The 16,036-nt window shown below is 37.3% G+C and overlaps 1 protein-coding gene across 1 annotated transcript; it reads left to right on the top strand.

Moving 5' to 3' along the window:
• Nucleotides 1–996: 996 nt before the first annotated feature.
• Nucleotides 997–15,690, top strand: efnb2b (ephrin-B2b). The gene is made up of 6 exons (XM_079856357.1): nucleotides 997–1,631; nucleotides 4,781–5,070; nucleotides 9,231–9,323; nucleotides 9,710–9,823; nucleotides 11,597–13,512; nucleotides 13,575–15,690. The coding sequence occupies exons 1-5, from the start codon at nucleotides 1,519–1,521 to the stop codon at nucleotides 11,992–11,994; spliced, it is 1,008 nt and encodes a 335-aa protein (XP_079712483.1). The 5' UTR covers nucleotides 997–1,518; the 3' UTR covers nucleotides 11,995–13,512; nucleotides 13,575–15,690.
• Nucleotides 15,691–16,036: the final 346 nt, after the last annotated feature.

Raw genomic sequence — 16,036 nt, forward strand, 5'->3', positions numbered from 1 at the left:
TCTAAACATTAAACGGATGACGAAATTGCTCACACTGTGAGTAGGCCTGATACAGATTTGTAAGACTTTTTGAGGTTTACATGACTAAGCGGGTTAGGTTCGTGGGAAATTCCTTTAGTTACAAGCTCACATAGCCGTTTAAATTAAAATAAAAAGATTAATCATTCCATTTCGAACGCGACGCCAAATTCGTGCGTTTAGACTACACTATTATTTCCAGTGTAGCCTATTTATGTGCATTCTGCATCTTTCTATAGACATAATGTTTTTTATACTGTAGGCCTACAAACTAGATTCTATCCCCCTACAGTAGCCTACACTATAGGCTACCCATCATCACAGAAAACTTTTGTTATTTTTACATTTTCAAAAACATCACCAAGTATATGATTTAAGCTGTTTTCTTCATGGGGACCAAAAATGTCCCCACAAGAACCATTTGGGATATCGCCATATTTGTGGGGACATTTTTGTTGGACCCATAATGTAAGGTTTACCAGGCCACACACACACACACACGTATTCAGAAATGAAAATACGTAGCCTATACCAGCAGTTCTTTATTGATTTTTTTTTTTTTTTTTTTTTTAATCTCTGCATGTCGATTCAATATTATCATTTTCCTTAAAACTTCCCTTAAAACTCAGTTGCCTTATGGCTTTGTAAAGACAATTGGTAGCATGCTTGAATATCTCCAAGCATAGGAATGTGTCTCAGTCTGCTCACTTATAGAATACAGTCGTTGATAGGACGAATTGCTGAATTATTTTTAATTTAACATGGCTTTTTTTTTTTTTTATGTTCACTGAGGCCCCCTAGTGGGTCACGGCCTCCTCACGGTTGAAAACAATAGCATTTTGATCATTTTGATACCGCATTGCACCTCAGGTAAACTTTGTGCTCTGGTAGTAGCCAAATGATTAATATAGCAGTACAGAGTTGCCAGACGTCTGTGTAGTCTCCTTCAATTCGGCTAGGTGTCACTCATTTAGCGTCATCCAATCGAGTGTGATGTGGGCGGGGTCTAACCGCAACACTGGGTTGTCCTAAGAAGTCTCCGAGCACGTCTTGAGGGCACTCCAAGACTGGCAGAGTTGAATGCAAAGACGAAGAACAGGAGAAGCACTGATGCCGCCTTTAGAGTTGAGCTCAGTAACATCAGAATTTTAGAGCTGTGCTGATATCCCACGTAACCTGCACTATTTTACTGTTTTCTCTACATTCATAAGAATGTCCATCACTGGTCATCAAAGGATGCATATTAAGACATTTAATGTCTAAAAACCCGATTACATGGATTATCTCCCGCTGTCCGGCTATTTTGTTACATTTTTTCTATAGAGTGCCAGTTGCGAAGGAGTCTTAGCGAATTGTGTTCTTTTTTCGTTTTGAAATAAAACGCGTTTTCAGCAGAAGAGAGAGAGAGCGCCCAACAACATCGGATTCTCCTCGCTAGTGCCTGTGGATCTCTCACTTGTTATAATCAGATTTGGACTGCTGAACTCTTTTTGCATCGCAATGGATACATCTATGTGGACTTATATATGTTGTTTTTTCGTGGTTGCTTGTCGAGTAAAACTGACTCGATCAACAGTTTTAGAATCAATATACTGGAATACTTCGAACACCAAGTAAGTAGCCTACACTTAAATAAAGGCTCCAAATAGAACCCAAAAAAGCGTTGTATGGCAAGCAGCTTTAACATTTATTCTTCTACTACACAAACTACAATATATTTTGTTACTTGTGATTATATATATTTTTTAGTATTTGTACGTAACCTAATTGTGAATGGTTTATAAATTATAATTCTATAACGAGTATTGCAACTTGATAGTATCTATTAAATCGGTCAGTTGTAGGCAAATTCTCCATTTGATTGGCTAGTACTTATATCTTTACTGTACCAATAGTGACACATATCTATTTCATTTGGAACTGGAGCCTAACCAAAATGATTTGCCTAACAAATTGCAAATGATATGCCTTCAGAGTATAGCCTACTAGTGATTTTCCCAACTGTACTTTACCATTTCTGACTGAAGTGTCTAGTCCCTTTACTGTATATTTTATGTTCCCCTATTTTATGTATGATCAAGTGCTTACAGCAACAATTATAGTCCTCTTTTTTACAACTAAAAATGGAATACATGCTAATGTCTAATAAACAAGTACATCAAGAATATAACGAGAAATACATTCTAGTAGGCTACTCAATGAATAGTTACCAGTTGAAAGTTGAACTGAACCACAGATGCCCATATAATTCAAAGGCAAAAATATGTACTGGAACTTTAAATAATCAATATATGCTGACTGGTAGGACAGAACCTATAATGTAACATAATTTTTTTTAAATCTTTTTTCTTTTACTTAGTTCATACAAAATATACAGCTAAAAAGGGTAGTTGAGGGTTCTGAAGGTGTAGCAAAGAACCATTGAAGAACCTTTCATTTTAAAAGTGTATCTGTAATCACACTTTCATTTGCAGTTTTAATCAGCTGATTTCTCCATTGATTTTTATTACCATATCATAGTCATTTAAACACAAGACAGCCCACTAAACATATTCGTAATCCATGGCATTTTGTTGGAGGACCACCCACCTTTCCAGACTGCAGGGTATTAGTTACAATGATGCTTTATTGGCAGTAACATTGAGATGCAAGTGCATTCATTTGCAGAATCAGGCTAAAAGGAGAGCACCGCGTAAACTTTAAAAACAGATCAGTTGGGCTATCCTTTACGAACTTCCACCTCATAGACGTTACCACTATTTGTAAATGTTAATTTATATGCATTTTTGTAATTTAAGTAATTAGCCTGTGCGCGCCCTGTCAAAAAGTGCAGGTAAATGCAATGGTTTAAATTATATGGCGAGATTTGTAACATGGCTTGCGAACTCCATGCACCCTGGTATTTGCTGAGGAAAAGCTGCAGAATGAATCTGCACTTAGAGCAATCAAACTTTTGGAAGCCTTACATCATGGTTAATATCGTGTAAGAGTGCTGAGCCACAGCCTAAATTTAGGACTGATTATAAGCTGAGAAATGTAAAATTGAAGAGTGGATTACAACCTCTCGCTGATTGCCACAGAGAGATCTGTTGCCTGAGCTCCTTTTTTTCCACTGTAAAGTGTGTCTCCAAAGTCTTGTGATAATTATGCATCTGTTCCTCAGCACACCTTCCTGCGTCAGGACAAATAGTCTCAGTACACTGTTAAAAGAAAGGGAAATGCATTTAAGTACTACTTTCTGAGATTGAGACACCCAAGCCTGGTGTTTTCTCAGCTGCCATATACTCTCTTCCTGCCATTGGGAGGTCTTGTCAATTGGTAAACTTACCTGAAACATGTTTGGACATTTGGGCAAACATTTCACCAAACATGCACTTAGATTTCAATTTTTGTTAAAGTCTTTATGTGTTTTATTCCACCATCTGATCGCTCAAGAGTGAAACTGGTTGCCTTGGTAGCATCGTGGCTGTTTCTTCACAGTGGTGAACCTGTATTCAAATAGATCAGTTTTGTTTAGATGCAGGATAACGTTCTTTTAAGATGCTAAGCCGTTGTGCAGCAGAGCTTTGCTGCAGGTTGTAATCGGTTTTCATGAGTTCCAGTAGCTCAGTGGGTCATCTTTATCACAGAGCTTTGGAGACAAAAGGTGCGCTGGGATGAAGGCACTGTTCAACCCCCATCCCGGTTTATCCACACAGAAGTTGGTACTGCAGGGGGGGCGGAGGAGGGGCACTGAAGCTTCCTGTCTTCTCAGGACCCCCAGCAGAACCTTGAGGGTCCCTTTCTTAATGACTTTATGAGGATGGAAGCAAGTCTTAGAAAGTGACTCTTTTATTCTGCCTTATGGTGTTAGCGAGAATGAGACCATGTCTAACTTTGTCATGGTAGATTTAAAATATAAAGGGATAGACCAAATGCACACAAATCTGTTTGCAATGGAATTTGTGTGTTTAATCAGAAATCAACTTAATCTGAGAATCTGCAAATAATTGAAAGGTCAATTTCAGAATCATTTTACAACAAGTGAACATTGTAATAAGAGCTATAGTGAGGTTGTAATAAACACTGAGGGCAGATAAAGGATTGCCAGCAAACGGTGAGGGCAGATAAAGGACTGCCAGCAAACGGTCAGGAGTGAGTGATTGTTAATTGTGCAAATGCATTACAGAATAGAGAAGTATGAAAAGTATGAAAAGTTGCAGACATTAGTAAAAAAAAAAAAAAAAGTGTAAGTAAGCCAAGGTCCCAAATGCTTTATATGCAGTTGCATTCTGCTTCAAGACAGAACTCTGAAAATTAGCCAAAGGAAATCGCTTATCTCAATCCATTTCAGTCAGTTGCTTATTTTACTATGAATGGAGGGGGCAGCCTTGGCTTCTTTGTGTAACTTTACCAAAGATATTTAGATAAATGTCTCTTTTTTGTTCCTTTTTTTTTTTAGCATACAGAGAAAGTCAATGGGGTCCAATGTCATTTTCGTCCCAATTGGACCCCTTTTTGGGCCAATGTTGTTGTTTTTTTGGACTGCTTTGGGTGAACTATCCCCATCTAGGAGAACTGACCCTTAAAAGACATAATTGAAGCCAATGATTCTTTGGTTAATTGAATTACCTGAAGAAACCACCAGATACAGATTAATTTATTAGACGTCCGAACATGATATATTTTACATTACCTTTAAAGTTCTCATGCTTAATTGATTCATAATTTTTTCCCATCTCTGTAACACTATAAGATATTTAACATCCCTTGTTCCCTACAGGTTTGTTCCAGGAAGGGGTGTAGTACTATACCCTCAGATTGGAGACAAAATGGACATTGTGTGTCCAAGAATCAAGGCAGGCTCCACTGAGCAGATGAACATTGAATACTTCCGGGTCTATCTTGTTCCCAAAGAACAATTGGAGACCTGTAGAGTTACTAAAAGCGACATGTTACTGCTCAGCTGTGACAAGCCGGACCAGGACGTGAAGTTCACCTTCAAGTTTCAAGAGTTCAGCCCCAACCTGTGGGGCCTGGAGTTCTTCAAAGGAAAGGACTATCACATCATCTGTAAGTTTATTTCCATTCTTACTCAAGAATTTTCCCTTTAGGTGCTGATTCATGATAGTTTTTCACCTCCATTGCCAGCTGGAACACTGTGTAGAAGGAGCCAAATGCAGAACTGATCCCACCCATGGGAATTTCAGCCTCCGGCATTGTCTCCCAAGATATCTTTTCCGTCTTTTCGTCTGGGAAGGCGACTGTCTAGTGTAGCCCTCCAAAAATAATGAACAAATCAAGTTTATAGTTAATGGAAATGTGTTAAATCCGTTGGCAAGTGTGTTTACCACACAAGATGTCTTTGTCATTAACATAAAGATATTTATGCTCATTAATCATTATATTGTTTAGCTTGCCTAGCACACATCAGTTCTTTGTTTTTTTTAAAATGTAGTTTTTCCCATGTCTATTTTTGTCCTCTTCTCATGTGGGGAGGGAAATGTCTAGAGTCTGAGATGTTCTCTGTGAAGCAAGTCTTGTTGATGGCCCTTTACATGGATGTTATTAGTATCATTCAACCACTTCGAAAAGTGGTTATCGTTCAATTTAGCGTGTGTTGATCTCAGCCCCTTTTCAGTTGGCACATTCCTTAATGGCTGTTTATGTGATTTTAAGATTTACACGCTCTAAATCCCCCAATCCTTTGCCAGTATGAGACGGATCGGTTTGATGTGATTGTTTAGGGCAGCTCGGCCTGCAGCCCGAGGGACATGGATATCTGACCTAAATGATTCTAAAGAGACTTACCTCGATGTTTGAGTGTGTGTGCATGTGAATGTCAGAACATGTGCATGTAACTGTGATGTGTGTGAGAGTTGACAAAATGAGAGGAAGAGAACAATTTTTTAAAAACTTTTTTTTAGGCGTGTTGGAAAGTCCTGGCATGCACTACCGTTCAAAAGTTTGGGGTCAGTGCGATTGAAAAAAAAACAAATTAATACTTTTATTCTGCAAGGATGCATTAAATTGATACAAAATGACAGTAAATACATTCATAATGTTACAAAAGATTTGTGTTTCAAATAATTGCTGTTCTTTTGAACTTTCTATTCATAGAAGAATCCTGAACATTTTTTTTATCACACTTAGCAAAGAAAATATTAAGCAGCGCAACTGTTTTCAACATTGATGATAGTAATAAGAAATGTATATTGAGCAGTAAATCAGCATATTAAAATGATCTCTGGTGGATCATGTGACACTGAAGACTGGAGTAAATGATGCTGAAAATGCAAGTTTGCCATCACAGGAATAAATTACATTTTAAAATATATGAAAATAGAAAACAGTTGTTTTATATTGTAATAATATTTCACAATAGTACTATTTTAATGTATTTTTGCTTTGGTGAACGTAAAGACTTAAATAATTAAAACATTAAATAATGGTACTGAGCCCAAACTTTCAAGCTGTAGTTTATATTTGTTTTTATTTTTATTTTCTTGTGTGTGTTGTACTATTAGTTTCTTATCAATTTAAGTTTCTAGAGAGACATTAAGGTTTTTGTAACAATGAATATTTCATTTAATTAATTGACTTTTGGTACAGTAAACTAAGAAACGTAAATTCACTTCATGTGGAAGTAATTGGAAAAATAAGTCACAAGGACATTTGTTAATAATATTTTATTTGACTGAATCAACCTGACAATATTAAGTTTCACCAAAAAAAAGTAATTTCTATTTCTTACATATTTTACAGTGTAGTTTTAAAAGAGAGACTGTTAAATTGCATTTATATGTTTATGACTCAGTGTTTATCAGCAAATAAATATGTTAGAAATTACAAGCAACCATATGTCCTGCTGCAACTTACAACAAATAATTAGCATTTTTCCTAGACAGACAGTCGGACAGGATATGTTTCACTGCGTATATGTGGTTAAAATATGATCTCTAGGATAGTTAGACTTCTTAATGTCTACTAAAAGCAAAAAAAAAAAAAAAAAAAAAAACCTACTGAAACCATAACATCTGCTTGGATACACTTTTTTTTGTGTGTGTGCGCGCAACTTCAATTTTCCACCTCCACTTTGTTGCTCGGTCGCTGACTTCGTGAGTTACTGAGTTGCGCCGGCCCGAGGCACTAAATGTGCTTGTTGTGGTTAGGAAATGAGCGGGCTTCATTCAAGCCGAAGAGTCGGGTCACATCTAGAGTGGCCGCTGCAGATGAATGTGGGAATGGTTGCAGGGAACTGGGACATGTTGGGTAAAAGCTCTCTCTCTCTCTCTCTCTCTCTCTCTCTCTCTCTCTCTCTCTCTCTCTCTCTCTCTCTCTCTCTCTCCCCTCTGTTTTCCCCTCTTAGCTCTCTTTCTCGTTTGCTTTCTCTGCCAACCCCCCCCCCCCCCCCACACTCTCTTGCCCTTTCACTTGCTGGTCACTCAGTTCTTTCTGTGCCCTAAGCAGTTTGGAGGGGAAGTCCATTTGTTCATGTGGGATTGGTCTTAATCCTCGCAGGGAAAGAGAGATTACGGCCCAATGGAATTCTTTAGCTCTGCTATCAGAGGACACAGCATGGGTGCCCAGGCACAATGGTATTTAAATCGTTCCACCAAGCCACTCCACTAGCCGTGGATTGACGGTCAAAGCAAATCCTTGATATTCTGTGATAATGATGTGAAAAGGCTTTGGTATTATGCTTAGTTTCTGTAAAGTTCAAACCTGTGTGATTACACTGGGTTTATTACTCACAGTATGAGAGTTTTCTAAATTAGCGTGCACGTGAGTGCGTGCGCGCCCCTCTTAATGCTTTTCGTAAGGATTTACTAGCAAACAAACGCAAGCTTTTAAGAAGCTTTGCCGTGCTGCAAAACTGTGATTTTCTCTTTGTGCGAGCAAGTTGAACCTTCACCTTCTGCATACACATACACAGTGACTGATGAACATGTGACTTGTATGTCCGCAAGGAACACTTTAAAGATTTTAAAGCACCTGTGAGTACACTTGTGGAAAGTTGACCCGGTCATAAACTAGCTCACTTAGTGCTACTAAACCTTATATGGCCAAATTCATCCACAAGACTGTAAGAGAAATGAGCCTCGAGAGGAAAGAATAATTTGGTGGCAGGCAAACGTTTTTAAGATGGATGATGGCTATAAATATTCAGCATCAGAAATGTAAGCTACTAAATGTTGGATGGGTGACTCTCACAATAAAAAACAAATAAATTGCATTAGAAATGTTCCTATTTCAACATTGCTTTGACTTTTCATAACAAACAACCCCCCCCCCCCCCCATATTGTCATTACTGTAATCCATGCAGATGTTTTGTAATTCTCATTATTATCTCATTGTTGATTCTTAGTATATTCCCAATCACATTATAATTAGCAAGAATAAAAATGATTATAAACAATTTTTTTTGTTTCAAAGAGATCACGATTCTCTCTGGATTCTGAATAGACAACAAAATAGCAAGCAATTTACTATAGGTTCTGACAAAATGTTAATTACTGCAGTCTATTTAAAAATGTTTAATTACCTTGATTTAATTTTATTTTAATCGGTTTGAATGAATGATTCAATGACTCACTCATAAAGACTTCACTTGCTTCATTACTGCATGAATCAGCGTTTTGAACGATTCTCTTGAATGAATGATTCGTTGACAAATACATTTTTAACACTCACTTGTTGCAACCTACTATGATGTATTTGATACAATCTTTATTTAAAGCTTCACGTTAATTTCTAAAGGTGATTTACTCTATTTTGATCGCTACTTTAGACATCATTGTTTATATTCGAACTTTAAACTTTTATCCCAGTACTTATGTGATAATCTGAATCATTGTAACCCAGAAATAAGGAGACTGTGTGGTTGAAAATACTGTTTATGAAGCTGTTTCATACCTATACATGATAAGTTTAATAATTGCATGAGTGTTTTAATCTAGATTGTGATCTTTTAACAATTAATACGCAGCTCTAATACTGAATGTATTATTATTTTTGATTCATTATAATGATATTTGAATGTGTTTAATTGTATTGAAAATAATGTCACAATGCAAAAAAAAAAAATAAAAAATCTTTATTTTCATCAGGAAAAATATGATCCAGACATATCTTGTCAGATTTTGTCATGTCTTGACAGATTTTGTGAGATTTTTGTGTGTGTGATTAACAAAATTATATCAATGGCTAATTAATTTCATTTCACTTTCAGCCACATCCAACAGCACAATTGAAGGTTTGGACAACCATGATGGCGGTGTTTGTAAGACCAAATCCATGAAGCTGGTTCTGAGAGTTGGACAGAGTGAGTACCACCCACAACCTTTCTCTCCGTACCTGCAATGATGAAGATCACTGCTTCCATAACAGTCTTTCATGTCACCGGTCTTCTAGTGGGTGTCCATGCTAGTGTGCCTCAGCGTGTAATTGAAATGTCATGTGAGCTTGTTTCCTATGGCTATGCCAGCTGTCCCTTCTTTGGGCTTGTGGGGAGATACTTGCAGCTTTACGCCAATTCATTAAATTCTCTCTCAAAACCTGGGGCATAATGCCTAGAAGCCAAAAAGATGTAAGGGTGGTCCGATATTATGTTCAGATCAGTTTTTCAGTTCGATGAACATTTCGTACTGCTTTAGCTCCACTAGTAATCTTTGTTGTTGTATTATATTTAATTTTCTGTTTTGTGTTTAGGTCCAACAGATTCAATCTCAGCAAAAAATCATCCCACAAGACATCCTCCAAAATACCCGGACAATAAGGACCAAAACACCTTCAGCAAAGAGAATGACGTTGTCAGCAAAATTGGTAGGTATTCATGTATATAAGGGTAAATCTCATTAAATCATAAATTATGCAATTCAAATTTCATCCAAAAAAACAAACAAAAAAACAACAACAATATTTTGCCTAAATAATGGGAATAATATATATATATATATATACTTTATACAATATATAATATCATTAAATACAAATAATGAGGATTAATGACACAATGCAAAAAGTCTTAATACAATTAGTCCTAAAATGATATATTTCTGATTTGAAATATGACCCAGATGTACAGTATGCTAGCTGTTAATAAATCTCAGATGTCAAACTTTTCCTCAAATTTAAACTACAAAGAGTCAATTTAGAGGGTGTCTGACCAGTTTTAGCCCTTTTGTTTGTATGACAATGGATGACAGATATTCACAAATGACAAAAGACTTTGTAAAACCTTTTGGATGTAAAATAATTGCATTTTTTGGATCTGTATCACAGATGCAGATTTATGTAAAAAATAAAACAAATGAAGTGCTGACAGTTTAGTGTGGACTTGCACATCCTACCTTGTTCTTATGATGTTAAATAATTTCCACTTTGACTATCATTGTGTTTTTACTAGGGCTGTCAATCGATTAAATTTTTTTAATCGCGATTAATCGCATATTGTCATGAGTTAACTCGCGATTAATCGCATTTAATCGCACATTTTTTTATTTGTTCTAAATGTACCTTAAATTAATACTTTTCAAGTTTGTAATAAAATCAACGTGGGCATGGATACATATAGATGCTTTATGCAAATGTAGCCTATGTTTATTATTGAAAACATAGTCAATATAGAGCATAAAGACAAGACATGTTTCAAAGGTCATAGATGTTTTTCAAAGAACTCGTTCATGTCTATTAGACACGTAGAAAGAACAAAAAAAATGCCAGGTTACCATTACTTCTCTTTCTTTGCACTGAGCAATTTACTAACACAAACATGTTTAGATTTTTGCATGACAGGGCAGCTCTTCTGAAAATGCTAAATGTACATTTGTTATTTATTAGCCTATTACATAGTTTGTCTCTCTCTGTGCCAATTTTGATGAAGCTAATTCTCAATAAAACTGTTTTCATTGGCATATTTTACTGTTTCTGTTGTCAAACAACGGAATGAATTTGAAATGGTGACTGAAACGCGACCCAATAAACATAACCAGCTCTCCCTTCCAAAATGTTAAGTTATTCTGCACAAAAATTCTGATAATCGAGCCGTCGTCTGGTGAAATCAAATTCACATAAGATAAAGACTATATCTGTGCTCTGATTTCGGCTATACTTGTAAAATTAGAGAAGCAACATAATATCTGTGCTTAACTGAATAAAGCGCTGCTCCTCTGCGCGAGACGCAGAGAGAGAGAGAGAGAGAGAGAGAGAGCGAGCGAGCGAGAGAGAGCGAGAGGTGCGGGCACGTGCTGGAAGAGCAGCCTACCGGCGATTCTCAGAAACTAAATAAGTTTTAGTTTTTTACTCAGAAACTAAACTAAATAAGCGTTCTAAATAACGCTTTGTTGAAGGGAAAAAATCGCTAAAGGGGTCTGCAATGTCGCTAAGTTGGCAACACTGTATCTCCATTTCTCCAACTGGGGTTGGGCCACGGGTCAAACAGAAAATACGCGCTGCGTTAATCGCGCGTTAAAAAAATTAGTGCCGTTAATATGATTTTGCGTTAACGCGTTATTAACGCGCTAACTTTGACAGCCCTAGTTTTTACCCAACAAAGCATAAACTACATCTGATCATAAACTCTTTCTCGTTCCCCAGACTCTATACAGAATGGTGAGTCCGGAGGGAAGAGCGGAGAGTCTGTAGGATCCGCTGGATCTGAAGTAGCCCTGTTTGCTGGTGTTGCATCCGGTGCCGTCATCTTCATCCTCATCATCATTGCTCTTGTAGCACTCCTTCATCGGCGTCATCAGAAACACTCCGCGCAATGCTCTGCCCAGTTGCCGTTAAACACCCTGCCCAAACGCGGAAGCGCCGCCAGTGGCGGGAGCAACAATAACGGCTCTGAGCCGAGTGACATCATCTTTCCACTGCGGACCTCAGGAAGCATGTATTGTCCGCACTACGAGAAGGTCAGTGGTGACTACGGACACCCTGTTTACATCGTCCAAGAAATGCCACCACAAAATCCTGCAAACATCTACTACAAAGTTTGACAGAGCATGGACAAGCTACTGACACTGAAATGGTGTTGTTTTTAATGATGGACATCAGTCTTTTGATGCCGCTCAGATCAGTTGCTTGTTGCAGTTGATTTAGCCCTGTTGGCTGGATGCTACAAGGGCCGAAGTGTTGTCTAGTTCAGAAGAACTCATTCTTTGTTGGTCATGAGGCCTGGTTTCTGGATTAGATGCTGGTGCACATGGGAATTTGCCCTCAGTTTATACCTTAACATGGAAATCTGGATGACTTTCAAAGCATAGAACAAATGAACAAGCAGTGAAGAAGTGCTGCAAACTCATGCTGAATAAACATCTCATGTGAAGAATCTGAGAATACTCTAACAAAAAAAATGGTTTTGTTAGGAAAATACAGGAATTTTTTTTTTTTTTTTATTGTTTTTTGGTTGTTTTTATGTTTCTCAACTCCCAGATCTTGAATATCGAACTTTAATGCACGAGAAGAGGCCTTGATTCCTGTCCTTTGCAGTTCATCAATGCATTTGAGTCCATCCGGTGTAATTTTGGCTGCCTGCATCCCAAAGCTGGCCTGATGGATGCATATTACACATCAGTTCAGACATTTGTAGCCCTTATGCTGTTGATGTGCAAGCCGGTGTGGTCCAAAACGCATGTGGTTCTTTTATCCCCATTTGCTTATAACTTTTCAAACATTTATTCAAACAGCAAACAAACAAATCTAAAGATCAAAATAAAGAAAGATCCTTTGTTGACTTGGTAATGTAAATACAATAGCCAAGCATTGAAATTATGCTCTAAGTTATGTTTTCTATGAATCTGAATATTGCTCGTCCGTTACGTTTCATCATTGAATGTTCAGTCGATTTTGTTAAAATACTTCAGGGTTTTACTTAAGCAAACGTGAAGCAACATGTTGGATATAATGGCTTTTTTTTTTTTTTATCTTGCATTTGTTAAACTTTTTTGTTGGTTCTAACCAATAGTGTGTTGAGGAAATTTCACATTCCAGATGGCTGATAAAGTTGAATGAAATGATTTGCCATAGTCACTTGAGCTGCTCTCTCTCTCTCTCTCTCTCTGTTTGAAAGAATGAAAAGTTTGAATAAAATAAGTGGCCTCTTGTCAAAATTTGACTCAATATCTGAAAGCATCACTGTTAGTAAATCATTAATCATTAGCTTAGAGGATTTTAGTTTGAAAATTGTTTAAATGTGCCCTCATATGCATCATCAATACCAAGTTTGCTGATTTTCAACCAATTTCGAAGCAAAATACAAATCAGGGTCACACTTTAGATTGGGTCCAATTCTCACAGTTAACTATGAGTTTTGCCTCAACAAACTCCTAATTACTGCTTATTAATAGTTAGTAAGGTAAAGTTTAGGTATTGGGTGGATTAAAGGATGTAGAATATGGTCATACAGAATAAGGCATTAATGTGTGCTTTATAAGTACTAATAAACAGCCAATATCCTAGTAATATGCATGCTAATAAGCAACTAGTTAATATTGAGAATTGGACCCTAAACTAGAGTTTAGGGTCCAATTCTCAATATTAACTAGTTGCTTATTACCTAAATCAGAAGTCCCATCAGAAGTGTTACCTAAATCAGAAACAAGACTGTCCGATCATTGTCCCTGATGACTACATAGGAAGCACAAACCATTTGGCTTGATTTCCAAATGACGCATTGGGTCACAGGACACTCAGAGCTCTCCCACGGTGGGGAGTGTAGTGTGATGCATTTCAAAAGAAGCACTCACACCTCATGACCTCAGACACACTTTACCGCCTCACACAATCCCAGCTACACACATGATGTTCTCACACTGCGTTTGCGCTTTTTCTTACAGACTCAGATAAGGACCTCTAACCTTGCACAGCACATTATCTGTGGCCCTTCCTCTACCCTCGTACGTTACAAACAATATTCCACCCTGAATACTAAGCATGGTTAGAACAGAGCAGGAAACAGTGTGTTTTTGTTATGGAGGCACAGAACAATGGGGTGGTAAATCTAAAAGTCAAGCCAGCTGCCTGTCACAGACGGCCAAAAGAAACACTTCTGTCATTTTATAAAAACCTGCATCCTGGAATGTACACATTTATGATGTTGTTTTGCAAATATACTTTTCTCATCTCCACAATCATTGAAACGCGAACTTCAATTTCTTATGTTCAGGATTATGAAATGCTGACAAGGTCTGGAGGTCTCTTAGATAAGGTTTGTTGTACTGATTGGCCAATATATCAGCCAAGCTGTTTAATAAGCTTATATTAGTTCAATTTGAGAGAATCGGCATCATCTGATGCAGCTCAGTTTGTTAGTTTCCCCATGTGTCATTTTCAAAATGTTTTCCAATTTCAAATATTGCGTAAAACAAGTTCAGTATACATATAATTTGCCATCACTGAATTGTATTATTTGTTAATGTTGCTATCATTTGTTGTTTGTTTCATATTGTTAATGAAACCTGAGAGAATTCTGTTCCTCCATTGTAAGGCCATTCACCCAAAAATTTGGCACTTAAAAAAGTGAACAGTCTTCTGAGGCTTTCTTAGGCTTTCAGTGTTGAATGAAAGTCTTATGGTTTTGGAACAACATGAGGGTGAGTAAATGATGACAGAATTGTCATATCAATCAAGCAATAATTTGTAGCAAAGTTTCTTGATTTTATTCTGAAGAACTTACAATGAAATTAAACCTATAGCAGTTTGCAATGGACCAATATTCTGGCAAGTATGGATAACTTGAGAGGTTTTATTCCAAACTATACCTAAAAACTAACAATGACTGAAATACATCATCCGATTCCGCGACACACAATGCTTCATTAAATCAGAGAGAACAGCTGAAGTCGCATATCCGGAAGAAAGCACACATCTGGACTAGAAATGACAAAAGACCTTTTCTAGTTGCCCCAAACATTTACAGCTGGTTAAAAATCAGGAACAATTACTCAGAGACCACAATGCCTTATGCCATATTGAATAACTTTTGGAGACGTGGTTGATTGTGCGCCTTTTTGTTAATGTCTGTGAGTCAGAATTCACAGGAAATGGGAAACTTTTGGGGAAAATCAAGATATCATCATGTGGCAGGCACATTTCCTCCCCACCAAAGCGTGTAGGATGAAATAAAGGACCAGTGAGGAAAAATAAGGGTGCTGGAGGGGGAGTTAGTGGGGGAAGGGAGACACATCTGTCATGCAGGGTGAGAAAAGAAAAGGGAGGAAAGGCCTCAAGTATGTTTTTACTCTGGAGGAGAGCCATAGATCATTTGAGACCTGTCACAAAGGCTCTGTGTGAAAACACTACTGTACACAAGTTTGAATTCCTTAAACGACATGAGGTCGCTTAACCTGTATTAGACTAAATCGAGGTGCTCACTTAGACTCCACAAAATGTCTAGCAGGTTTCTGTTATATATCATTGGGCTACGAAAACATATTTGTATAGTATTTCTATTATCAGGACATATCACTAGTCATTAAATAAAGTATTCTATCTTTTTTATGTGATAGTTCCAAACCTGTATGACATTCTCTTTTTCTGATGAACACAAAAGAAGACTGACATTTTACCAAAGGTTTAGAACAACATGACTGTGAGTAAATGTGAGTAAAAAAAATTTGTGTGAACTTTTAACTTTCAACGTGCTCAAGGTAACCGTTTTGTTGGGCCAATTGGAAAAATAAATGCAATGCTCTAACAGAAAAAATCGTCCCTCAATCTCAATCAAAACCTTGTAGGCCAATCTCATTTTTCTTTTCTTTCATAAATCTTTACTGTTGGTCACCTTTTATGTCTGCCCGTGGGTTTTGCAAATATTTAACCGATGAAAAGTATTAAAAACAGCTTGTGATTAAACCTTGTGACTCCATTGGATCCTCAAACTGTCAGTCAACGAACCTCATAACTCCACCCGCCTCTATCATGAATGAAAGTGCCGCAAGCATTTTGTCAGTGATGTCATCGTCCAGCTTCGTCTTCGTCTTCGACACAAGATTTTGGCCAAATGACAGAAAAAAGATGAGCTACAGTAAACTTCATAAC

The sequence above is a fragment of the Squalius cephalus genome (genome assembly GCF_949319135.1).
Source record: "Squalius cephalus genome assembly, chromosome: 2".
NCBI lineage: Eukaryota > Metazoa > Chordata > Actinopteri > Cypriniformes > Leuciscidae > Squalius > Squalius cephalus.

What these genes read in the sequence shown, in the direction of transcription:
- efnb2b (XM_079856357.1), top strand. Translation starts at nt 1,519, where the DNA reads ATGGATACATCTATGTGGACTTATATATGTTGTTTTTTCGTGGTTGCT. An exon ending in TGGAATACTTCGAACACCAA is followed by an intron (nt 1,632 to 4,780) that starts GTAAGTAGCCTA and finishes TGTTCCCTACAG; the next exon opens with GTTTGTTCCAGGAAGGGGTG. An exon ending in TGACGTTGTCAGCAAAATTG is followed by an intron (nt 9,824 to 11,596) that starts GTAGGTATTCAT and finishes CTCGTTCCCCAG; the next exon opens with ACTCTATACAGAATGGTGAG.